This window comes from Sander vitreus, chromosome 5 (assembly GCF_031162955.1).
Source record: "Sander vitreus isolate 19-12246 chromosome 5, sanVit1, whole genome shotgun sequence".
Taxonomy (NCBI): Eukaryota; Metazoa; Chordata; class Actinopteri; order Perciformes; family Percidae; genus Sander; species Sander vitreus.
Genome location: NC_135859.1, coordinates 6,653,679 through 6,675,279, shown reverse-complemented (window position 1 = coordinate 6,675,279; position 21,601 = coordinate 6,653,679). Strand labels below are relative to the sequence as shown.

Genomic DNA, 21,601 nt, shown 5'->3' with positions numbered 1-21,601 from the left:
AACGTCATTCAGATTTTTTCTAAATGGTGTCATTCTGTTTTCCAGCACAGCGAGGGCCGAGAATAATAAGCCTTTTTGACGGCATTGCTTTGATTTAGGATTGGCGATAACATGGTGCTAGGCCAGGAGGAGGACACCATTGACGAGTCGTTAAAGAATGAAAGATAAGGGTGTGACGTCAGAGAACACCAGGGCAAGGCGACAGGTTGCTGGTTCATCTGTATCATGACACAACACTAACCAGCCCTCTCTTTTTCTGTATTTTCTCCCGCAGATCGACCCAAAGGTTGCATTCCCTCGCAGAGCTCAGCCCAAGGTGAGTCAAAGCGTCTCCCTGTCTTAGTTGCGCGCGCATTGTTTGCAGCAGGTGAGAGTGTGTGTCGAGTTAGTGTGTGTCACTTAACGGGGCTAATGCCTCGTAATCTGATGAACATGAGCAGCGCTGACATCACTGAGCTGTTACGTGATCGCGTGTTCAACAAAAACATCACAACTTCAGAGACAGTCATTATTGTTAAGCCTACCTAAACGTCTGTATTGTGTTTCAAGTACATGTGTCCTGATCTTAGCCGGTTAGTCTCTTACATTACCAACAAAACGGTGTGAAATAGAAAGGATAGCTTAGTGAGGCAAACGGCATGAAGGAATACTGCTAGTGCGTTTGTGTGTGTGTGTGTGTGTGTGTGTGTGTGTGTGGGGGAACATTGAACTGAACAGAACAGATTTTGGCTGCGTCATAGGTTGTTGCATTGCTGACCCATCATGTGTCCCAGCTGCAAAAATGGCCACGTGTGAGGTGTTCACAAGGATAAAATGATAAAAAAAGAACTACACATAGAAGACCAACATGAATCACTGAAATGTAATGTTAATGGCCAGTATCGTCCCATGATGCAATGCAACAATAACAGAAGTAGTCGCTGACGATGAAACTCTTGGGCCTCAAGCACCGCCAACAAAATAGAAATGACGTGATATAATTTGTGTAGACAGGATTGCAAATGAATAAAACTGAATGTAAACAGAACGTTAAAGCAATGTAGTAATGTACATTTGCATATATAATAATAATAATGTGTAATATATAAATACAGAGGTGTGAACGGTTGTGAAACAACAACGCGAATCATAGCTAAAAAATAAAGAATAGTTGGTTTCTGCATACAAAGAAATTAAAGCTGGGGTAGGCAGTTTTCTGGATGCCAGAATTTGAAAATACAGCCGTCCTCCTGCAGCTCTCCCCTCTCTGTTCTAAGCCCGTCCCCCCAGACACGCCCAAGCATAGGCACGCGCTTCATACAGTAACCTGTACGAGTACTAGTCATTCATTTCGATTATCCCCATCGTGATTGTGATCCTGATGCCGTTACACAGTGGCAGCTCTATGAGAATTAGCGTTGTGTTTTCTTTGCACGCTTGTGGGCCTCCAAAGCACTTTTGAGACGACGTTCTGTGATTTGAGGCTCTAGCTAGCTACATAAACATGAACTTAAACTAGCCACAGCCGCGGGCCTTTGGCTACGGTTAGCAGAAGGCTAAACTATTAGCGACCTTTTCTCTTCATCTCTGAAACGTTTCGCTGATATTGACACGTTTTATTGCGTTTATTGTCAGACTCTCTTTTAGACTCTCTGTCTGATAAGTCCGTCTTGCTTTTTTGTGGGTTGCTTTGCAGTGTAGGCAATTGTTGCCAGTGCTAGAATAGCAAATCAGGCTTTCGCCATCTGAAGGGACATGCATCTGCATTTGTAGACCAGCCAATAGGAAAGCTCTCTCTATGAAAAGACCTGTGATTGGCCAAAGTCTCCCACCAAGAGGAGGTGCAGAAGGCTATTTTTTTTTAATTACAATAAGCTTTAAGTAATAAATACTTGCTAAAAATATATATTTCCATTTTAATTTGAAATAAATAAAAATGTTCTAATGTCACAGTTTGACTCACATGTATACACAGCATGTGTTATAAATCCTGTTAGTAAAAACAGGTATTTCTTGATACACTACATTGTGTGTATTGTAATGGACACACGTCCGGTGTTAATGGGTGTAAATCTTGCCGACCACCTGTTTCCTCGTATCTGATTTCTCACTAAATTCTAAGAAAATTGTGTCATCATGTATAAACAAGATATGATCCCGTATATATAGATGCTGCTCGTCTTCTCCTTTCTGTGACTGAGCAAGCTTATTTTCTCTCTCGTAGAAAGAAAGTGTAAGTGATGCAAAATAACCAAAATAATCACATGTGCCAAGTGTTTGCTGCATCCAGGATTTACTTTGTGTCCAACACAGAAAAATAGTGCTTTTTATTCAAATATTGTGAGTGCTGTAAATCAGTAAACATCACACACCAAACAGATGCGGGTAACATTAAGAAAACAGGCCATGTTTAACCCTCACCAGAGTGAAACAGGGTTGAATAATGGCCCCTGCGAACCTGAATAATACGCTAAATTATATAAAAAAATATAATCATGAATGTCTGTACAGTACACTTTACAGATACATGAATAGTAGTAACCATGCTGCAAACACACTTTTCATTCAGTTGCTCAAAACAGTACATTACTCAGTGTTTTTGCTTACCTTTTGGTTGTTTTATTGAGAGCAATAATTCCTTCAAATATTTTTTATAGGACTTTGTCATCGCACCTCAATACGCCCAAAGTTTAAGTTCCACCTAAAGCAAGTGAAGTGTTCTGCTGTGTCTCATCTAAATGAGTTTTTAACGAGAGGATGATGACTATCGTGCTTGTGATTTAGGGGGCAGTGTTGAGAAAAGCGCTAACTTATTAGTAGTAACAATTACAGCAACTGGTGTGTTACTGAGTAATGTTCATTTGACACTAATAATACAATAGATTTATTTCAAAGAATTAAAGTAGTAGCGTGAACAACAATTGTATAATGTAATGTCAAAAAAACATGTCCTTTTAAACTGGGATCCTAATATATATATATATATGTGTGTGTGTGTGTGTAATTTGATTAAAAATGGACAAGACGATAATGATTGACTGACTGAATCAGTAGAAAAAAATGTTTATCTGTGCTTTTCCTCCTCTTTCAGTTAGTGACACGAACCAAGAAGATCTTTGTGGGAGGCCTGTCAGTGAACACAACCATCGAGGACGTGAAACAGTACTTCGACCAGTTTGGGAAGGTGAGCGATGTTTAAGAGAGCGTTCAAGTTCTTGAGATGTCTCACTCACACACACACACACACACACACCCCCACACACCCCCACCCACTGTGGTGGAAATGTTCGACAGAATGATCAGCAATATTGATCAGAATGGAAATGAGGATTGCTTTTTTCAGTCATATAATGGAGTCCCAGGAAGTTTTGACTTGTTGGCATTAGTGCAGAAACAAATCAACAGCTTAGGAACACGTAGTACCAGATCCCACCAGCTCAGCCGAGTCTGATTCACCAGAAATTCTCCGAGAAAACCTTCACTCGGAGTCGAGCGAGTGCCTTGAAGTGAAGGGGTTACTGCGAGGAGGAGGAGGAGGGCGAGAAAGGAGGGAGAGAAAACGCTTGAAGAGGGTAGGAAGGGAAAAATAACGAGGCTGAGAGGCTCCGGGAGCAGCAGGCGAAGTTAAGGGGGACTTTGAAGAGGGAGCGGAGTGAGAGAGAGAGAGAGGGGGGGGGAGAAAAAGTTTTGTAGTGAGTGTGTGGCGATGGTGAGGAAGAAGGAGGGATTATCAGAATCTGAATTAATCTGATGTAACAGCTGCTCCTACCCACAACCCCCTCCTGGCCCGTTACCGTGGTTACCTGGCTTGCCCATTGTCCCCAAGTAATTCTGTGGGTAGGGGGGTTTTGTTCTGAAGGAGGAGGGATGAGGTGGTGTTTGGGGGCATGAGTGTGTGCGAGTGTGTGTTGGGTGGGGGTCCACTCAGGAGTTTACTACCAATAAATGCAAAGTTGACTAATGCTCAAAAACCTGCAAACTATACATATACTCAGCCTTCATTTTCTTACTGCATTTGTTTGTGTGTGTTTTAAAAAAATATATATGTATATATATATTTCTGTATAAAGTTTTGTCCAAGTTGTTATATTCTGAGGACTCTGACAGACATGAGGCAGAGAATAGATGATGGGCTGACAAAGGCACTGACGAGGGAGGGAGGGCCTGATTGAGAGAGGTTTGCGGAGGCGTAGGAGAGGGAACTGGGGCAAAGATGGGGTTTTGGGGGGGTTTACCGACGGCCATTATGCCTCCGTACAAAGCTAAGACAAATATTTTGCTAGTTTGTACAGAAGTTATCTGCATACTGGACGTTTCTGGATTGTTCACGCTCCTAAAATTGTCTTCTAATGTGAAACTGACCATCAATAATATGTGTGATGTAAGTGCCACGTGAGGTTTGGTTGATTTTTGTACAAAACAAAAAGACAAAAATCCCATAAACTTTTTCAGCAAAGAGCAGGTGGACAATCTGCACCTCGCGCCCCTCGAAACTTTTCAAAGTCAGACACGCAAAGACTCGTCTGACTGCGTGGCACTTTATTTTCAGTTCCGAAGGTTTGGCCTCGAGTTTCCCTGTGCTCCCTCCTCAATCATAACGAGGAGATGAATTTTGCCGAGAGAGATATCGAGGGATGGACAGTGAAATGTAGGCTCCAGCCATCCATGGAAGTTCCTGATTAGACTGCCTCACTGGACCTTTTGTGTCCCGTCCTGGTGAGGACAAAGGAGCGCGGAGAGGGATGGGCAGGGGATAACAGGGAAGATGAGAGGTGGGGACAAAAAAGCATAAGAGGGAATATTGTCCGGCGGTACTCCATTAAATGCCCAGTGTTTGAAATATCAAGCAGTGATGTGCCATTGACTCAGCGTGCGGTGTTTTAACGGGCAAACCGCGAGCGTTGTTGTGACGTTTTGAAGCATCCTCCAGGGCGATTGTGTGTTCACGTTGGGATCAAATATGTTTGCATTCTTGGATTCGCGGTCTTCTTGACCCTTGCTTTCGGTACAATTGATTGTTTAAAAAAGAATTTGGCAATCTGAGGAGTTCCTACTGTCAGGTCTCTTTGATAAAAGTGTCAGCTAAATGGCAAAAAATAAAGCGTGTTTTTAGGAGTGGAACATGTTGCAGGCATTGAGCTAATGTCAGGCTGGATGGAAGCAGTGACTTGAGAGGCATCAGAGTAACAGGTCCCCTTTCAAACTGACACTCCTCACTCACCTTTGACCTTTCTGTAGGCAAACTGCCCTTAGGGGTCCACAGGCACACACTTACACACACTGTGTCCTGTGTGTGTGTGTGTGTGTGTGTGTGTGTGTGTGTGTGTGTGTGTGTGTGTGTGTGTGTGTGACTATGAAAAATGATTCAGTGGATTGTATCCAGTAAACTTATTATAGAGCAGAGATTAATTTACCAAATGTTTATTTGGACCTCTGTGTGCAGACTGGAGTATAAACATGTCAGCTTTTAACAAGAGAGAGGGGGGGAAGAAAACAGCAGAAGAGTAGGTCAACTTTGACATAAGAAACTCACTCAGTGTGTGTGTGTGTGTGTTTGTATGTATAGAATAGACACCTGTGTCTTTGCTCTATAAAAGGGAGGCCGGGCCAGAGGGAGAGGTCAAAGGGAGAAGAGGAGGAGGAATTATGGCTGACTGTGCCAACAAACAAAGCCTCCAGGCCTCTTTGTTCTCCCTCTCCTTTTGTCTCTTCTTTCTCCTCCCTTTCCACTCTGACCCAATCTTCTTCCTTCCCCTCTCTTACAGGACTCTCTGTGCTCTCTTTTTACCATATCTCCACCTGTCGCTTTTCCTCTCGCTATCAGCTCTCCCCTCTCATCGAGTCTCCACCTGCCCACAGGATTCACCTTTCTGTTGTGTGTGTCAGTGTTTCTCTCTTTGCTGCCCTCTTTGTCTCACTGGCACTCTCCCACTATTCATAAAGCATATTTGATGTTGGCTCGGCTCTTTTATATGGACTTTTTGTTACAGTTGCCATGGGAATGTCAAACTTTAGAGGGGAGAAAGGCGGCGGATTATGGGCTCTCTGTGAGAAGGATTGTGACCGGGGCAGTTTAGCAGCAAATACGACTTCCAACTTTTCATGCCACCCATTATGTCTGTTAGTACAGCAGCAGGGCTTGCTGTACAGTATTTCTTCATATTTTCCTGTCTTTGCCCCCTCGGCTACTCTTTGTAACCTGTCGCCCGTCCCCAGTCCTCTCCCTCCCTCCTTCCGTCTTCCCCCTCCTTTCTGTCCATCTGTTGCTGAGCTTCCCTGCAGAACTTGAGAAGGGCTGAGGTCAGGCAATATGCCGCGTGGCAAGAGAGAGAGAGAGAGAGAGAGAGAGCGACGTCTAAAAAAACGGTGTTGTTTGTCTCCCCCCAGGTCGACGATGCCATGCTCATGTTTGACAAGACCACCAACAGACACAGAGGTGAGACAGAGTGAACCAACTTCCTGTCCGGTCCTTCCTTACATCTGTCCTTCTCTTCGTCGATTTACTACTCTTCCTCCAGTCCTTCCAGGGTATCTATTGATCCCCCTCCACCCCCCACGGGCCTCCTTCCTGTGGGCTGAGCTGGAGGAGACGAACGTAGCTAGTCTAATTAGCCAGTCCGTTAATCTGGATCAGGGTAAAGCCTCCTTAAGCACCTCCTCCCCACCCTGGGACTGATCGATTATGACAGCCTACCAGCTTTGCCCGGGCCTACTGGCCAGGAAGGGAGGGAAGAAAGGATGAGTGCAGAATGGCAGCATTGAAAGAAGGGGAAGGAGGGGGGGCAAATGTGTTAAGCGGCTATTACAGAACTGATTACTGGAGACTATTAGCTGTACTGCTGCACAGAAAGGCCTACTGTCTAAACCCACCATTACTGTGTGAAATGTTCTTAAACTTCGTCATCAACTTGCCTTGTCTTCTCTCCAGGGTTTGGCTTTGTGACGTTTGAGAACGAGGATGTGGTGGAGAAAGTCTGCGAGATCCACTTCCACGAGATCAACAACAAAATGGTGAGCAGCTTGATTTGTCAGACAACACTCCTGACGTCACCATGTCATGTAGAAACTAAATGTACTGATTTGTCTTTTGTCTGGAAACAGGTGGAGTGTAAGAAAGCTCAGCCCAAGGAGGTGATGTCCCCCACAGGCTCAGCCAGGGGGCGCTCTCGCGTGATGCCCTATGGGATGGACGCCTTCATGCTGGGCATTGGTATGCTAGGTAAGGTGGTATTGATCAGAACAGGAAGGATGTGTCTGCATACATAAACATGACAATAATTATTCCAGCACTGAGTCGGCAGCTGTTTTAAAGGTCGGGCCTCATGGGGAGAAAGCTGACCGCTTAACTGGGCTGCTTGACTCAGCTCCCAACTCTCCACCATGCAGCCTTGATTATCTAGACCTCAGACTTTAGAAGTGGCGTGGAGAAAAAAAAAAGCCGTACTGCTCCGACTTCACAACTGTGAATATTTAGTTATATGCATATGTGTTTTTTACTTGTCAATACCTGCAGCTAAACATATTCAAACTAGACAGTGACATTCTAGTTGTACATTACATTCTAGTTTCATAATGTAGGTAAGTAAGTAACACTTTATTTTATATAGCACTTTTAAAAACACACAATTACAAAGTGCTTCACACACATGCACAATACATATGAATAAATAAATAAAAAGAAACAGTTACAAGATACAAATAAAATTTATAATACAGCATAATTGGGGTGCAGCACTTTAGACAAAGGCTAAATTATGAAGGTGGGTTTTTAAAAGACGCTTGAAACAGTCAAGAGATTCAGCAGACCTAACAGACAGAGGGAGAAGATTCCAGAGGGTTGGAGCTAAAATGGCAAAGGCAAGATCACCTTTGGTTTTGTAGTTGGAGCGAGGAATCATATATGGTTATTATAAGTTAAAATGTCATATTCCATTGAGTTTAGTAAAAAAAAAGAAGCATCAGAGGCAGACGATATCCTGACTTAGTCTCCGGTTAGGGGGTCAAGCTCCGAAAACACTGGTTCCAACTTGCTACCTTTCCCACAATGCAACCCCTTGGTGCATTCACATGCTCGTCGGATTCCATTTCTCGGGTTGGTAAGTCGGTCTTCTTGTGTGTTCATGAGATTTAAGTCGTCCTGTGAAAACAACACGTTGACAGCTGTTTCCACTATTTATTTCCAGTTTGAAGCTTTATATTAGAGACTTGGTTGCTGCACCTGTAACGTTACATTCCCTAAAACCTCAGAAATATTGCTTTCCTGACTTGTTGTCAGGGTTAATGCTAAAAAAAATAAGTTATAACTTTTCTAACTACTCTAGGTCACTCTACTTGGGCAGCATCTAATGGTTACAACGTAATACCGTATTACAAATTACGTGTGAGCGAGATTGATATGCAATAAATAAATTAATAAAACAGGTTCTTACCATCAACCCAACATTTACTTTCGTCCGCCATGTTTCTGCGTAATACGCCAACTCAGCAAGTTGTGTACCAAAATTTCCTCCCGGCATTCCGAGTTATTGCTCCGACTTGAAGGGGCGTTCACGCACATTTTCCAATTCGTGAACTAATGTTTTTGATTATTCCGACACCACGTGAATGCAGCATGTAGCGCAGGATTTCTGTTAAAAAAATCTTCGCCTCGAGCCTAAGCAGAGATAACCCTGATGACGTCGCTACGACATAGTCAGGGCTATTTTTTTTTTTGTACTTTCTCTCACCCATCGCATTTTACAACTGTTTCTTTTGACCTCAAGCTGACAAGTACTCCTCGTGACGAGTCAGCTGATCTTCAGGTGTAAAATGTGTGTACTTTGGCTCTAACAATTCTGATCTCTTCATCGACTTAAACGTTACCCATTACAGTAGGGCCAATTTGTAAACAGATCTGTATTGTACTCCCAGTAGTCGGGACCTGTTTGTGCATCTGAAGCTGTACTTGCCACACCACTGCTACCACCTACTGTTCAGTCTGAGAACAGCACCTTTCTCTTCAGTATTTCAGTGCTTAGATTAGACAGTGCACATGAGGGCATATGCCACCACGCTTACACAAAGAATACAAAAATATGAAATTAGTTGTGGTATCTTGTGGTGCTCATCATAGTTATTATTGTTATCCGTCTGAAAGTTGTTCTGAGGTCAGTTCTCCAGGTGTCAGTGTGTTGTATACAAAGACAATCTCTGTGTAATGTTCCCTGCTGAGAGTGAAACAGAAGACAAAGCCAGTACACTGTTCATTCCTGTCCTTGTGAAGAAATCCAGACCACAGGTGTAGAATATCATCCACCTGCATGTCACAGACTGTACCAGGCGTCACTGTTAGGGGGCAGCACATCTGCGCACCTGTTACTCATGTTGTGCATAACGGCCGTTCTTGGTGTTTGCAGTGATCCAGATGTTAACAGTGATTTTGTTTCCACAGGTTACCCAGGCTTCCAGACAGCCACCTACACCAGTCGGAGCTATGCTGGCATCACTCCTGGATATACCTACCAGTTCCCTGGTAATCACAGCACACTTTCTGCTCCTGATACACTCTGACAGGTTTCTGTCACTTTAACTGAGCGATAGATACACGGCCATATTTTAGTTAGCAGGTGCAAGTATTCAAGTGTTCACCATTGTAGTTGCATGGTAATGGGGGAGACATAAAAGCAAACTTCTTAAGAGTTTGGCTCAGTAGTCATCTGTCATGCAATGAAAGCACAGACACTAAAATCATCCCTGTGCCCATCGTAGCGTATACACACTCAAACATACACAACACTTAGGGATAGAAGGGAAGGAAAGTTGTGCTGTTTGTAGTCTAATAATCTTAAAGGGGACGTAAAAACAAAAACTCACTTTTTCAGTGCTTGTGGACATACATTTGGGTATCTGGAGTGCCTTACCGACCCACAAACTGTGAAATTAGACAACCCAGTCAGGTTTTTTGTGGGTTGCCTAGAGCAGAAAACATGGGATTCAACAAGCCATTCAGATTTGGCTCCCCTTCCTATGTCACATGCAAGCTTATTGGAATACACCGGCCCCCATCTGAGTATCTCCACACACGGGTTGAGAACAATCTTTGCAAAGGTGCGCCATATTTTTCTCACAAGCCGATTAGAGCAGACTGGGCTTTTCAAGAGGGGAGGGGGGGTTAAAGAGACAGGCCCTAAAACGGAGTGTTTCAGACAGACAGTATGAGAAAAATAGTGTTTTTTGAACATTAAAGCATGTAAACATGTTCTAGCAGAAACCCAAAATACAAGTGTGAACCTGAAAACTAGCACATGTCTAATTTAAATGACTTGCAGTCACTTAAACAATCCTGTTTGCTGAGGGATTTTACACAAACTATGACGTTAGAAAAACACATTCTTGCAAGCTACCAGGAATGTCCAACTATCACAGCAATCCATCTAAATATTTGCAGCATAGAGCAATGTGTACTCATTCCCTGAGCAGCGGGCAAACATGTTGTATAGCCCTGTGTTGAATGATTTATCGTGGAAAAAAAAAAAGGATGATTTTGGTGTCACTGCTTATCTGAATGGATACACAAACTTTAACCAGTGTAGTTGTGTGTTGACCTAACAGTAGACACACTGTCACAAATACAAACATGTTTCCGTAAATGCATGTGAAACACTGTGAGTGTAAGCTGCTTGTAAATATCAGAGAGTGGAATTGCATCTGCTTAGTGTGTGTGTGTGTGTGTGTGTGTGTGTGTGTGTGTGTGTGTGTGTGTGTGTGTGTGTGTGTTATTATGGGACTTACTTCCAAAATGAGATGTTTTACATACAGTTTGTATGCAATAATTGTAACATTTGCTGTATTTCTTGCTAATGCCATGACCTTGACTGAAAACTGATTTTAACACCACTTTATTGACTATAAGGATTCTTCCATCCTATAATTCCTGCCTGCCTGCCTGTGTGTGTGTGTGTGTGTGTGTGTGTGTGTGTGTGTGTGTGTGTGTGTGTGTGTGTGCGCGCGCGTGCGCGTGCATGTGTGTTCTCCTCGCTGGCGTTGGTGGTGTGTGTCTCAACAGCACTCTGATGTTTCTGTTTTAGAGTTCCACTTAGAGAGGACTCCCCTTCTGACTTCACCCCACCCCCCTGAGCTCACAGGTCAGTCAGTCCCTCCTCTGGGCTTTACAAGCAGCATGTTGTCAGTCTGCTACACTCTCTGGTTTGCATGTTTGTGTTTGTCAGTCCTCCCCGGTCTCTATCTGAAGGCAGGATTGCTGACAGTAATGAGGAAGGTTTCACTGCAAAGGCTCCCTGCAGTGACCTCACCAAGCCCTCTTTCTTCGTTTTATATGATCATCATCGACAGTTTTTACTTCTACTTCCTTGTCTTCTCAAGGCTTGGATGAAATGATCAGAAAGTTCCTGGGGTCACTGGAGTGAGACTTTAAGTGATGCCATTAGTTAGTTGCTATGTGTTTTCACAACAAAACATTTAACCTGGATCTTTGCCTTTCTGTCTACTTAGCCATTCCTCTGACAGCATATGGACCAATGGCAGCAGCAGCAGCGGCAGCAGCAGTAGTTAGAGGTATGGACATTGAAAAGGCCTTATTCTTTCTGATCAATGCAATGCTTAATGTGAAATTAAGGGGACCCACCACAGAAATTTGTTTCGGTGATTTGGTGCATAACAGTAGACAGTGGAAAAGTCAAGAGACATAATATAAAATAGAAAAATATATATATATATATATTTTAAAAGTGGAAGAGCTGTACAGTTTGAAATGCTCCACAGAGCTGAACTGCAGAGTCGGGCTTGTTGTGTGACACCTCTCGCACTACGTGTGGTCATTGGGAGCCATTCTTATTATAAAAATATTCATTATAGACACTTTAAAACAGGGGGATACATATGATCTTTAATAAAGAAAATCTGAAAATGGTTGTTTTTATTTGACTTTTAGGCTCCAACCAGTCTCGCACAGCTGGGTTCTTAGGTACGAGCAGCCCGGGCCCGATGGCGGACCTTTATGGGACAGCCGCTCAGGAGTCGGCTGTCAGCAGTTACCTCAGCGCTGCAAGCCCCGCCCCAAGCACTGGATTCAGCCACAGTCTGGGGGTAAGGTCTGGAGTGTATGGGGTATGTTACTCTGGCCTATCGTGCCATGTTGTCTCTGCTTCCCTTTTAATATCATATCTAAGCTTCTTTCTTGAATTGTTTTCTCCAACTACACTTGTGATGTAGATGGAGCAGAGGGGCATCAGAGGAATTTTTAAAGCAGTAGTGCAACATTTTGGGAAATCCGCTTGTTTGCTTTCTTGCCGAGAGTTAGACAAGAAGATTGAAACCACTCTTTTGTCTGACCATTAAATATAAAGCTAGCTGGTTAGCTTAGCTTTGCATAAAGACTGGCAAAAGGGGAAAACAGCTAGCCTGGCTCTGTCCAGAGTATCTTTTCATCTAACTCTCTGCAAGAAAGAGAATAACTAAAGTTGCTGGTATTGATACTAATGTTGAATTCACGCTGCATTAAATAAAAGCCAAAGGCAGGTCCAGCAACGCCATCATTTATTCAAAAGAAATCTGTTTCCATTCACCACTCTGCTCATCTTTAGCAATACATTTTCCACCATAGGACCTGTTTTTATGATATTTTGGTTTCAAAATTTGCTTTCAAACTAGTGGATAGAAAACTCCCTTATTCCTATGGTTGTGTTGCTCAGCTGCGAGCCATCATGACTCATGAGGATGTGTGCAGTCATTGGGCCTCATTCACCAAACGTTCTTAAGAACAAATGTGTTCTTAAACCCCACTTACGCAGTTTTCACGAAGATTCTGGCATTCACCAGTGTTTTCTTATTTGGGATTTGTTCTTATGTAAGAACAGAATCTACGCACACTCAAGAGCACTCTTACAGCACAATTGAGAGCTGACATGGTTGCCCAAAATAAGTAGTTATACCGCTTTCGTCCGTTCTAATTTAAAATATTACATTTCTCTCAATTTTGTAACTAATTATTTTACACATAATTTGTTATTACATATTATTTGTTTTAATAAATACACACTACTGCTCATTTGTAAAGCACTTTGAATTGCCTTTGTGTATGAATTGTGCTAGGCCTATATAAATAAATAACTTGCCTTGCTTTGCCTTCAATTCACATCAGTTATGTTAATGGGGAACCCTGCCATCCAATAACAGAGAATAGTATCTTCTCTGTTTTGAAATAAATAGTTTTGCCTCAGTTTTCAGATCAAACCATTTCTTTTCTACGTCATCGGTTCTGCGCCCTTCTCCGGATACAGCGTTCACTGCATGTAGTAAATGCCATTGACTGTTAACGGTCTATGGTAATTACATTCCATGCATCGGTTTTATTCGCTGCTTAGTATGCTCTGCTGACGCTACTAAATATGATGTCTCGTTTTTCGCCAACTTCTTGCAGCAGTGCCTTCCCTTCAGAATTACTAAAGTTTGTCTTTCTTTTGGAGTCGAGGCATCCACCGTCTTTGCCGCGTCTTTTTCGACATTTCTCTGAGTGTGCACACGGCCCTGCCATCTCAAGCCCTTTTGTGGGAATTAACGGGGCGTTTACCTGCGCTAAATAGGAGCAACGGGCACGAGCGTTCAAATTACGAAGACATTGGGATTCATCATTCTACAGTCCTTCCAGAAAAATGCGGAGTTTTTTTGTGATCGTTGTGGGCAAAAATCCTTGATTATGCGGCACGTTTTCTTAAAAAACGCGATGGAATATGCGGGATATTTATGCAATTTTATGCGATGAAATTGCGGGAACTTGCAAAAATTGCGGTTTCATCATGGCTTCATCGCGGGGTTTGCAGCTTTTCGATGATCACGTCGCGTAATCACGTCACTTCATAACGTCACTTCATAACGTCACTTCATAACGTTCCCATGGCAACAGGGGAAAATGGCTGTTCTTGTGTGAAGTAAACGCAATATTTTTCAACTTTCTGCTAAGATATATGGGACTTTTTTGCAACGCAAACTTTTTTGCCCCGCATATTTCCGCGATATTTTGCGCGGAAATCGGCAATTTATGCAGCGAAAGTGCGCCGTTTTTGAAAAAATGCGGCCCCCGCATAAATATGCGGACTTTGGCTGATTATGCAATGTGCATTGAATTATCATGGTGAATGAGGCCCTTTCTTCCCAACAAAACACAGCAGCAGCTCACTCCCCGATTAGCAACGTCAACCTGAAAGAAAAGAAATAATCAGTGAATTCAGAGATATTTTATTTTTTTACAAAAAAAGTCAAAAAGTCTGAAAACAAATAGTGAACTTGGAACTTGTGTGCTTGCTCCCACAGGGCCCTTTGATCGCCACGGCCTTCACTAACGGCTATCACTGAGAGTGTAAGTCGCCGTCTTGTTTTCAAGCTAACATGTTGTTGACTGTTTGATTGGGACTCAGCTGTGAGTAACCCAGGTGTTTGTGTTTGTGTGTGCCAGTGCAGAGCTGTAGACTGCGAGCTGGAAGGAGTTGAAGCTGCTTCGGAGCTGATCTGGCCTGTCTCTGTCCAGTCCACCTCTCCGGCCGTGGCAAGTGAACCCCCCCCACCCCACCCTCCAAACCCTACCCTGGTGTCAGCCTGAACCCAGCCCACCCCACTGACGCCTCCCTTAACTCCACCTCCTGAGTAAAAAAAGAAAAGGTTCATAAAAGGAGCGAAAAGGTTTATCACTACATGTAATAGCAACACATACAGATGATGTTGTATTTTATTTTTTTTTGTGTTTTTGTTTCTTCTTCTGTCATTTCAACTTTCTGTTTTTTTGTGATGGCTGCGTTGTTTCTTTATCTGTTTTGGCTGTGTTTTTATTGATCTCTGAACCTGATCTCTCTGAGAGAAGAGGAGAAAATTCTCCAGGTGAAGCTTGTTTGAAAGGTCAGGAGCTGTTACTGGAAAACTGTATATGTCACTAGTTCATACTGAATTTTAACAAACCATTTGTGATTAATACTATTTCTTGAAAATGTGTCACAAAGTGTATATCTTGGTAGGTTTTTAACAAAGACTTGTAACACTAATAATGGTCTGACGACAAGGGGCATTAGTCACAGTTACATAATAGGCCTACATGAGCTGTACAATTTTGTAAAATATTGTAAATAGGACTCTGGTTTCTGGGGGGGGGGAGAGAGATGTTTGTGTGCGGGAGGTGGGAGGCTTTTGGAGAAATAATACGATTGCTTCTTTCATCAATCCGTATGTGTTGGAAAGTTTTGACTGTTACGTATCATAGTTTCACATGGAGGTCGAGAACATTTCAGTATGTACATGCTGTATTCCTCTCCAGGCATTTTTATAAAGGACGTGTCATTTTGATTCTGTTAGTGCATTTAAAAAAAAAAAAAAAAACGAATTGAAATGCTTTGCGTTCCGCAGGAGAGAGGCTGAGGCTGGAACAACACTTTACCTTTTGGGGATTCATGGGTGTGAAAATGCTCCTCTATCAGGAGAGAAAGAAAAGAAAAAAAAACCATGCTGTTTTCTTACTTTGTCATATTGTTGTTTTAACTGTGATTTTCAATATGTAATGATTGTTTGTGAAGGAAAATGAAGGAGTAGTATGCAGGAGCAGTCATGCACAGTTAACGCTGTTATGACTCTGCAGGTTGTCGATGTTTGCGTGAGCGTGTCATATGGTTTTATAACACATTGGTTTCCAATGTGCCATGTGCTGTTCTTTTTTTTTGGGGGGAATGGTACCTCAGTTTGCAAATGTGAATTTTTAATCCGACTTTTTTATTATAACATTAACATCTATGTCAAAGTGTGGATGGTTGAACCTTAGAAAGGTGGCTTTTCCAACAGGAAAGGGTGGGGGGGGGGGGGGTCTTATTAACTCTTGTTTAACACCCCCAAACCCCCCCCCCACACACACACACACACACACACACACACACACACACACACACACACACACCACCCCACCCCAAATCCATCACTGCGTATCCACTGGAGGTCACAGACTGTAGCAATGTGACAGCTATTTTTTTTTCGACCAAAACAATAATGTTCAGAGCTATTAGGACGTTGCACTGGCCGATCACGATAATTGTGTTTTCCTTCGAATGTTAGCTTAAGAACAAAGCACTCTGGGTCTACAATATACCAGGTTTTACATTTTGATACACTCGCTCACACTGCTGCGGGCTACCACGGTAGTTCATACTTTAATGCTGTTTTCACTGTAAAATAACAATCTTGTCAACACTGTAACATTTTCTGATTTTTCTTTTTCCTGTCATGTTTATTCCTTTGAAAAAAAAAAAAAAAAAACTTTTTAAAATTCCTAATAAATTATTTTAAAACATTCCATTAATGCGTACTGTTTGACCTTTTTTTTTTGTTTTTTTTTTTGCCCTTAATGAGAGACGAACAGAAATAAATGCAAATTAGGCCAAAAGAATAAGAATACGTTTTCACATTTGTAAAGCTACTTTTTTTCTTACAAAGTTATGAAGGTTATGGGTTTTTATTTTAGGATTCCATTAGCAGTAAATGGTGCTGTGTGGTCCTCTTCACAACTTGGTTACAGTAGGATCTCCATACAAGGCTTTCACACATTTTAATGTCACACATACAGATGATTTGTTTGCTGTTTTATATAATTGTATAACCTTCACTGTAAAGCAGGGGTCTTCAACATTTTTTAAGCCAAGGACCTTAACTTAAAGAGAGATGGATCAGGGACCCACCTACTACATATTGTATAAAATTAAGTTGCATATAAGGCTGAATCTCATTTCTCTGTCTTACTCCTACCCCTTCGTCTTACCCCTAGTCCCTCGAAACCGAGTGGTAAGGGGTAGGGGTGAAAACATACCCCTATGAAATGAGACGCCACTTGGTTACGTCATCATACATACTTCGGTCTGTTTGCAATAAATATTTTTATACACACGGCGTGGTGTGTTGTATATCTGTTTCAGTTATCACTGTTTTGAATGTCATTGATGTTCAGAAACACTTTCTTTGTTAACAAAAAGCTGTCTTTATTGCCCAATAAAGTAAACATAACATTATTACAACTATTAGAACCATAACTTACATGTCACACACATATAAAAAAGGCACTCAAATGTATAAAACTAAAAAAAAGACACACAAGACCACAAACAAACAAAAAAACTACAGCTATTCTGAAATTCCAGACCTCATTCTAATGCCTGTTGGCCAGTAACCTTTCCCTCCAACCCCATTTCTTTCATTAGTGTCCTGTATCATAACCAACAACAATGTAGAGGTGCATGAACAGGAATGAATTACACATGATTACAATAATACAGTACCAATACAATAATGTATGGCTACAACATGAACGCTGCATTGCTACAATGCTGGAGGATTTTAGGCCTATACGGTTCAAAAGGTTGTCATAAACACATTAGATCAGATAAGAAAAAAGTGTAGCTGCATATTGGCTTTACTAATACTGATTAAAGCTATAGTGCGTAGTTTCTGTCGGCCCCATGAGGGATTCTAAGTAATGACGACAAAACTGTCGGTGCGCACATGATACAGCCACCCCCCCTCCTCCACGCAGTAACCATGCTAGTAGCCAAGGAGATCACGGAGGATTCAAAAAAACATGATGGACCCTTCAGAAGAGGTCATTTAACTTCACTCAAGCTTCTGCGCAGGAAAGTCGCCGGATGACACAATCTTTTGAACATGTTACACATACATGTGGCCCAGTGAATCTTTAGGATGAACTGTGTCTGTGGGTGGCTACCGTATTTATATTTGCTAATGATATGTTGGAATTATGTTAAGACATTTACATTTTTGGAAAAAACTTTGCATGTACAATAATTTGGGGGGGCCCCCTGCAGTGACTCTGAGGACCCCCTAGGGGTCCCGGACCCCCTGTTGAAGATCTCTGCTGTAAAGAGAACAACGAGGGTGTTATTCCATTATTCTCTAATTGTACTAAAGTTGTACTAAATTAAGAACACATTTTGTACTAAATCAACAGAAATGTGTAGCCTGAATTGTACTTTCTATTAAAATACTACTTATTCGTGACAAATACTAACTGTGTACTAAATTCATTAATACATATTGTCTTTCCGTCTTCTAATTTTGTTACCCTTCCTCTTCCTGTCACTGTTTCTACGTAAGAGCAGCACTGACACTCAGTCTGGCCTGAGTCTTGAGTGTGCTCACACCTCTCAGCAGCAGCCTGCCTCTGAGTCCCTGTCATCTCTCTCTCTGCTGGCTGATTTCTCTCTTCCATCATCACTGCTCCACTGCCTCCCCTCCCTCGCCTCCATCTCCTCTCTCCCAGTGTCTCAGCCCTGTGCCTCGTCTCTCTGCTTTGACTGTCTCGGTGGGCAGGTGGTGGTGGTGGTGGTGGGGGGTGGGTTGGACGGTAGCCGGTCATGAACACCAAGTCCTCGCTGGACGGGAGCGCCGACCACCTGAAATACGGGGAGGCTCAGGAGATTCCCCCTCTGAGGAACTATCTCTGTCTCACCATGTTCACCTGTTTCTGCCCTGCATGGCCCATCAATATTGTGGCGCTGGTTTTCTCTGTGCTGGTGAGTTACACAATGCTCAGTTTCTGAACATGCTTTGGCTATGTATGAATGGTTACAGCATAATCATACTTTTAAGTGATGTTTTAATGAGGTTCAGTTATCTAGAGGCAGTGCATAAAGATCATTCAGCATCACTTCATATCTGATGATGGTTAATGCATGTCAGGTGTGGATATATAGTACATTAACACCTAATTCATTTAGTTTATTTTATTCACACATGGAAAAACAACAAGGCTTGATACAAGGTAGGCTAATACAGGTTAGAAGCCATGAAAAGGCTTATAAAGATACCAGCCCTCTAAGTAACACTAGTTACACTAAGCAGCAGTGAAAAATACAAATATATAAATAAAATAGGGTGTAAGTGTACAAAACAAATTGCCATGTGTGGCTTGTCTGTATATTTATCAAGCAGTAAACATGTTATGCAATGCTACAAATCACTTCTAGTTGTACTTTTTTTAATCTGATGAGCTACAGAAATAGCCACTCCACTTTTCTGAGTAAACATTCCTCATTTGCCATGAAGTTTAAGCGTTAGATAGGAGGAGTAAACACATTTAGGTCTGTGTCAAGTCTTTGAGCTGTCTGAGGGGAGGCAGAGTTTTATTGAGTCAACGTGCCAACAGCAGCTGTTGCATCTCTGTAGCTGTGAGTAACAAGATGAGGCATAGGCACAGCAATCCACTGTTTCTCATTGCTAGGGACATTGGCGTCAACACAAATATGAATTAGGGATTACGAGAAAGGCAGGTGCAGGGAGAGAAATTTAGATGCAAAGCGAGGCAGGGAGTCATTTCCTCCCTGAATGTTCAGCACAGATTCAAGACACATGCCTAGGTCATATGTAACAAGCTACTATAGGGCTTATTGCTCCTTATTGACACAGAAGGTGTTCATTCGTCACAGTACACGCTCGTCCATTTCCCTTTCATTCATCCAACAGGCCCAAAAGAGCTATGACGAAGAGGATTATGAAGGCTCCAAGCGGCTGGGTCGGAAAGCTCTTCACCTGGGGATTGTTTCTTTTGTCATTGGCGTTGTGATCGTCACTGCGTACACCGCTGTGCACTTTACCACGGTATGAGTGCAGCAAGAATGGGGCAAGAAGTAACAGAAGTAATAGAGAGATTTGGAGTATATTGTTTCCTCCTAAGCATGTGGTGTGACCTCTTGATGAGGAAGAGGAGATGGAAGTGGAAAAGAGGTGATGGAGAGATCAGCTCTGCCTGGCTTCTGTCATCTAGAGCTCTGCAGGAGTCTCACTGCATTGCTGAATACATCTCGGTTTCAGCTGTATTGTGTAAATGATATCGCAATAGGCTAAAACTATTTACAGTTTTTGTAATTGCAAAGTATTATAAAAAAGAATGATTATGGTGGACACAGTGGTGGAATGTAACTAAGTACTGTACTTAAGTACTATAGTTGAGGTACTCGTACTTTACTTGTCTTTTTTTTCTCTCCACTTTCTACTTCTACTCCACTACATTTCAGAGAGAAATAATGTACTTTTTACTCCACTACATTAATCTGACAGCTTTAGTTATTTTACAAATGAAGATTTTTGCACACCTAACACATGTAGTTTATAAAATATGATGTTTTATTATAAATGTAACTACACAACAATATAACGGCTGAAATCCGTCCAGCTGAAATGCATTAAGTACTTCTACTTTTAATACTTAAAGTACATTTTCCTGATGATACTTACATACTTTTACTTAAAGGTGCAGTAGGTAAGACTTATAAAACTAACTTTCTTTTTTTTTAGATTAATTTTGGGGGCTTTTTCCCTTTATTTCAGAGTGACAGTGGATAGACAGGAAAGGTGGGAGAGAGATGGGGGATGACACGCAGCAATGGGCCGCTGCAGGACTCAGCCGACATGGGGCGAACGCTCTTACTGGTTGAGCTAGAGGTTGCCCCATAAAACTAACTTTCTGTCATATTTGCTGAAACTGACCCTATGTTCCAGTAGAACTACATGAAGCAGGTAATAAAAAAATAATAATAATCAGCCTGTAGTGCGATTTGCAAAAATCCACAGCTCCCTGTTCAGATGCACCAATCAGGGCCAGGGGGGGTGTCTAACTGCGTATCAATCACTGCTCATACACACGCATTCATTCTCCCTTGTGGGGGGAGGGGCTTAGGAGACCGTTTTGGGCTTAAGCAGAAAGGGGGGATGGACTGAGAAGTTGTCGATGTTCAAATTTTTTTGCTAAGTCCTGGATCTTTGCAATCCTACCTACAGCACCTTTAAGTAGGCTAACATTTTCAATGTAGGACTTTTACTTGTAACAGAGTATTTTTACAGTGTGGTATTAGTACTTTAACTTAAGTAAAGGATTTGAATACTTCTTCCACCACTGATTATGCATATCAGTACTCCCACTGATGAAACATGGGGCTTTTCTGTAATTAGGCCTATAACGGACTGTTTTACATTTCCATTATATCTTGTTTATTGTAACTATTGATAACTGATTCCTGATAAATTGTGATCTAACGCTGGCACATTGAAATATTGCTCTGCCTTACTGTAAAATGTAAAATAAAACGTTTTACACAAAACAAAACAATGTCTGGTAAAAATGATTAAAAAAGTGGTTTCATTTGATGGTTAGATATTAATGACACATGCTTATATTTCCTGAGGTTTAATGTTCAGAAATGCATATTTTATAATTTGACCTGACCAAAATGTTTATCTCTAACAATGACACAATTCATATTTCTGAGGGCATCAATGGATTACAATCCCAATATATATTATTAAGAAGCAACAAACAGTATGATACAGCAACAAAATGGTGAAATACTGCCCAATAGTTGTGGACCAACTGGCCTCAGCTCACCCATCTTTGACACCTGTTGCTTTTTAATGAGTCTGAGGGATCGTGTACTCTGATATGTAATATTAACACTGTTACAAGGCTAAAAATAACAGCATATAATCTTCAGGCTGAGCAGTGATCCAGTACAGTAATTGCAGAGGAAATAAAAGTTGAATCACCAACATCTTAATGTGGAGGGTTTGTTCATCCCCGTGACCATGAAGGATC

General features: G+C 41.9%; 2 protein-coding genes across 3 annotated transcripts in view; both read left to right on the top strand.

Annotated features, from left to right (window-relative positions):
* The window catches only part of msi1b (musashi RNA binding protein 1b), a 28,704-nt gene extending 12,405 nt beyond the window's left edge, over positions 1-16,299 (top strand). The window contains exons 6-16 of one of the 2 annotated variants that reach the window (XM_078250255.1): positions 275-316; positions 3,071-3,163; positions 6,367-6,415; positions 6,908-6,990; positions 7,081-7,198; positions 9,410-9,490; positions 11,046-11,102; positions 11,470-11,532; positions 11,909-12,063; positions 14,287-14,332; positions 14,429-16,299. In XM_078250255.1, coding sequence (XP_078106381.1) covers positions 275-316; positions 3,071-3,163; positions 6,367-6,415; positions 6,908-6,990; positions 7,081-7,198; positions 9,410-9,490; positions 11,046-11,102; positions 11,470-11,532; positions 11,909-12,063; positions 14,287-14,328 — 783 coding nt within the window. In that variant the 3' untranslated portion in view covers positions 14,329-14,332; positions 14,429-16,299. Of the gene's footprint in view, positions 1-274; positions 317-3,070; positions 3,164-6,366; positions 6,416-6,907; positions 6,991-7,080; positions 7,199-9,409; positions 9,491-11,045; positions 11,103-11,469; positions 11,533-11,908; positions 12,085-14,286; positions 14,333-14,428 lie in introns of both variants that reach the window. The other variant, XM_078250254.1, reaches the window with a different exon arrangement.
* A 2,066-nt stretch (positions 16,300-18,365) lies between these two features.
* LOC144517576 (transmembrane protein 233-like) lies at positions 18,366-21,067 on the top strand. Its single transcript, XM_078249665.1, has 2 exons — positions 18,366-18,527; positions 19,477-21,067. Exons 1-2 carry the CDS (start codon positions 18,369-18,371, stop codon positions 19,615-19,617), a joined length of 300 nt encoding a protein of 99 aa, XP_078105791.1. The 5' UTR covers positions 18,366-18,368; the 3' UTR covers positions 19,618-21,067.
* Positions 21,068-21,601: the final 534 nt, after the last annotated feature.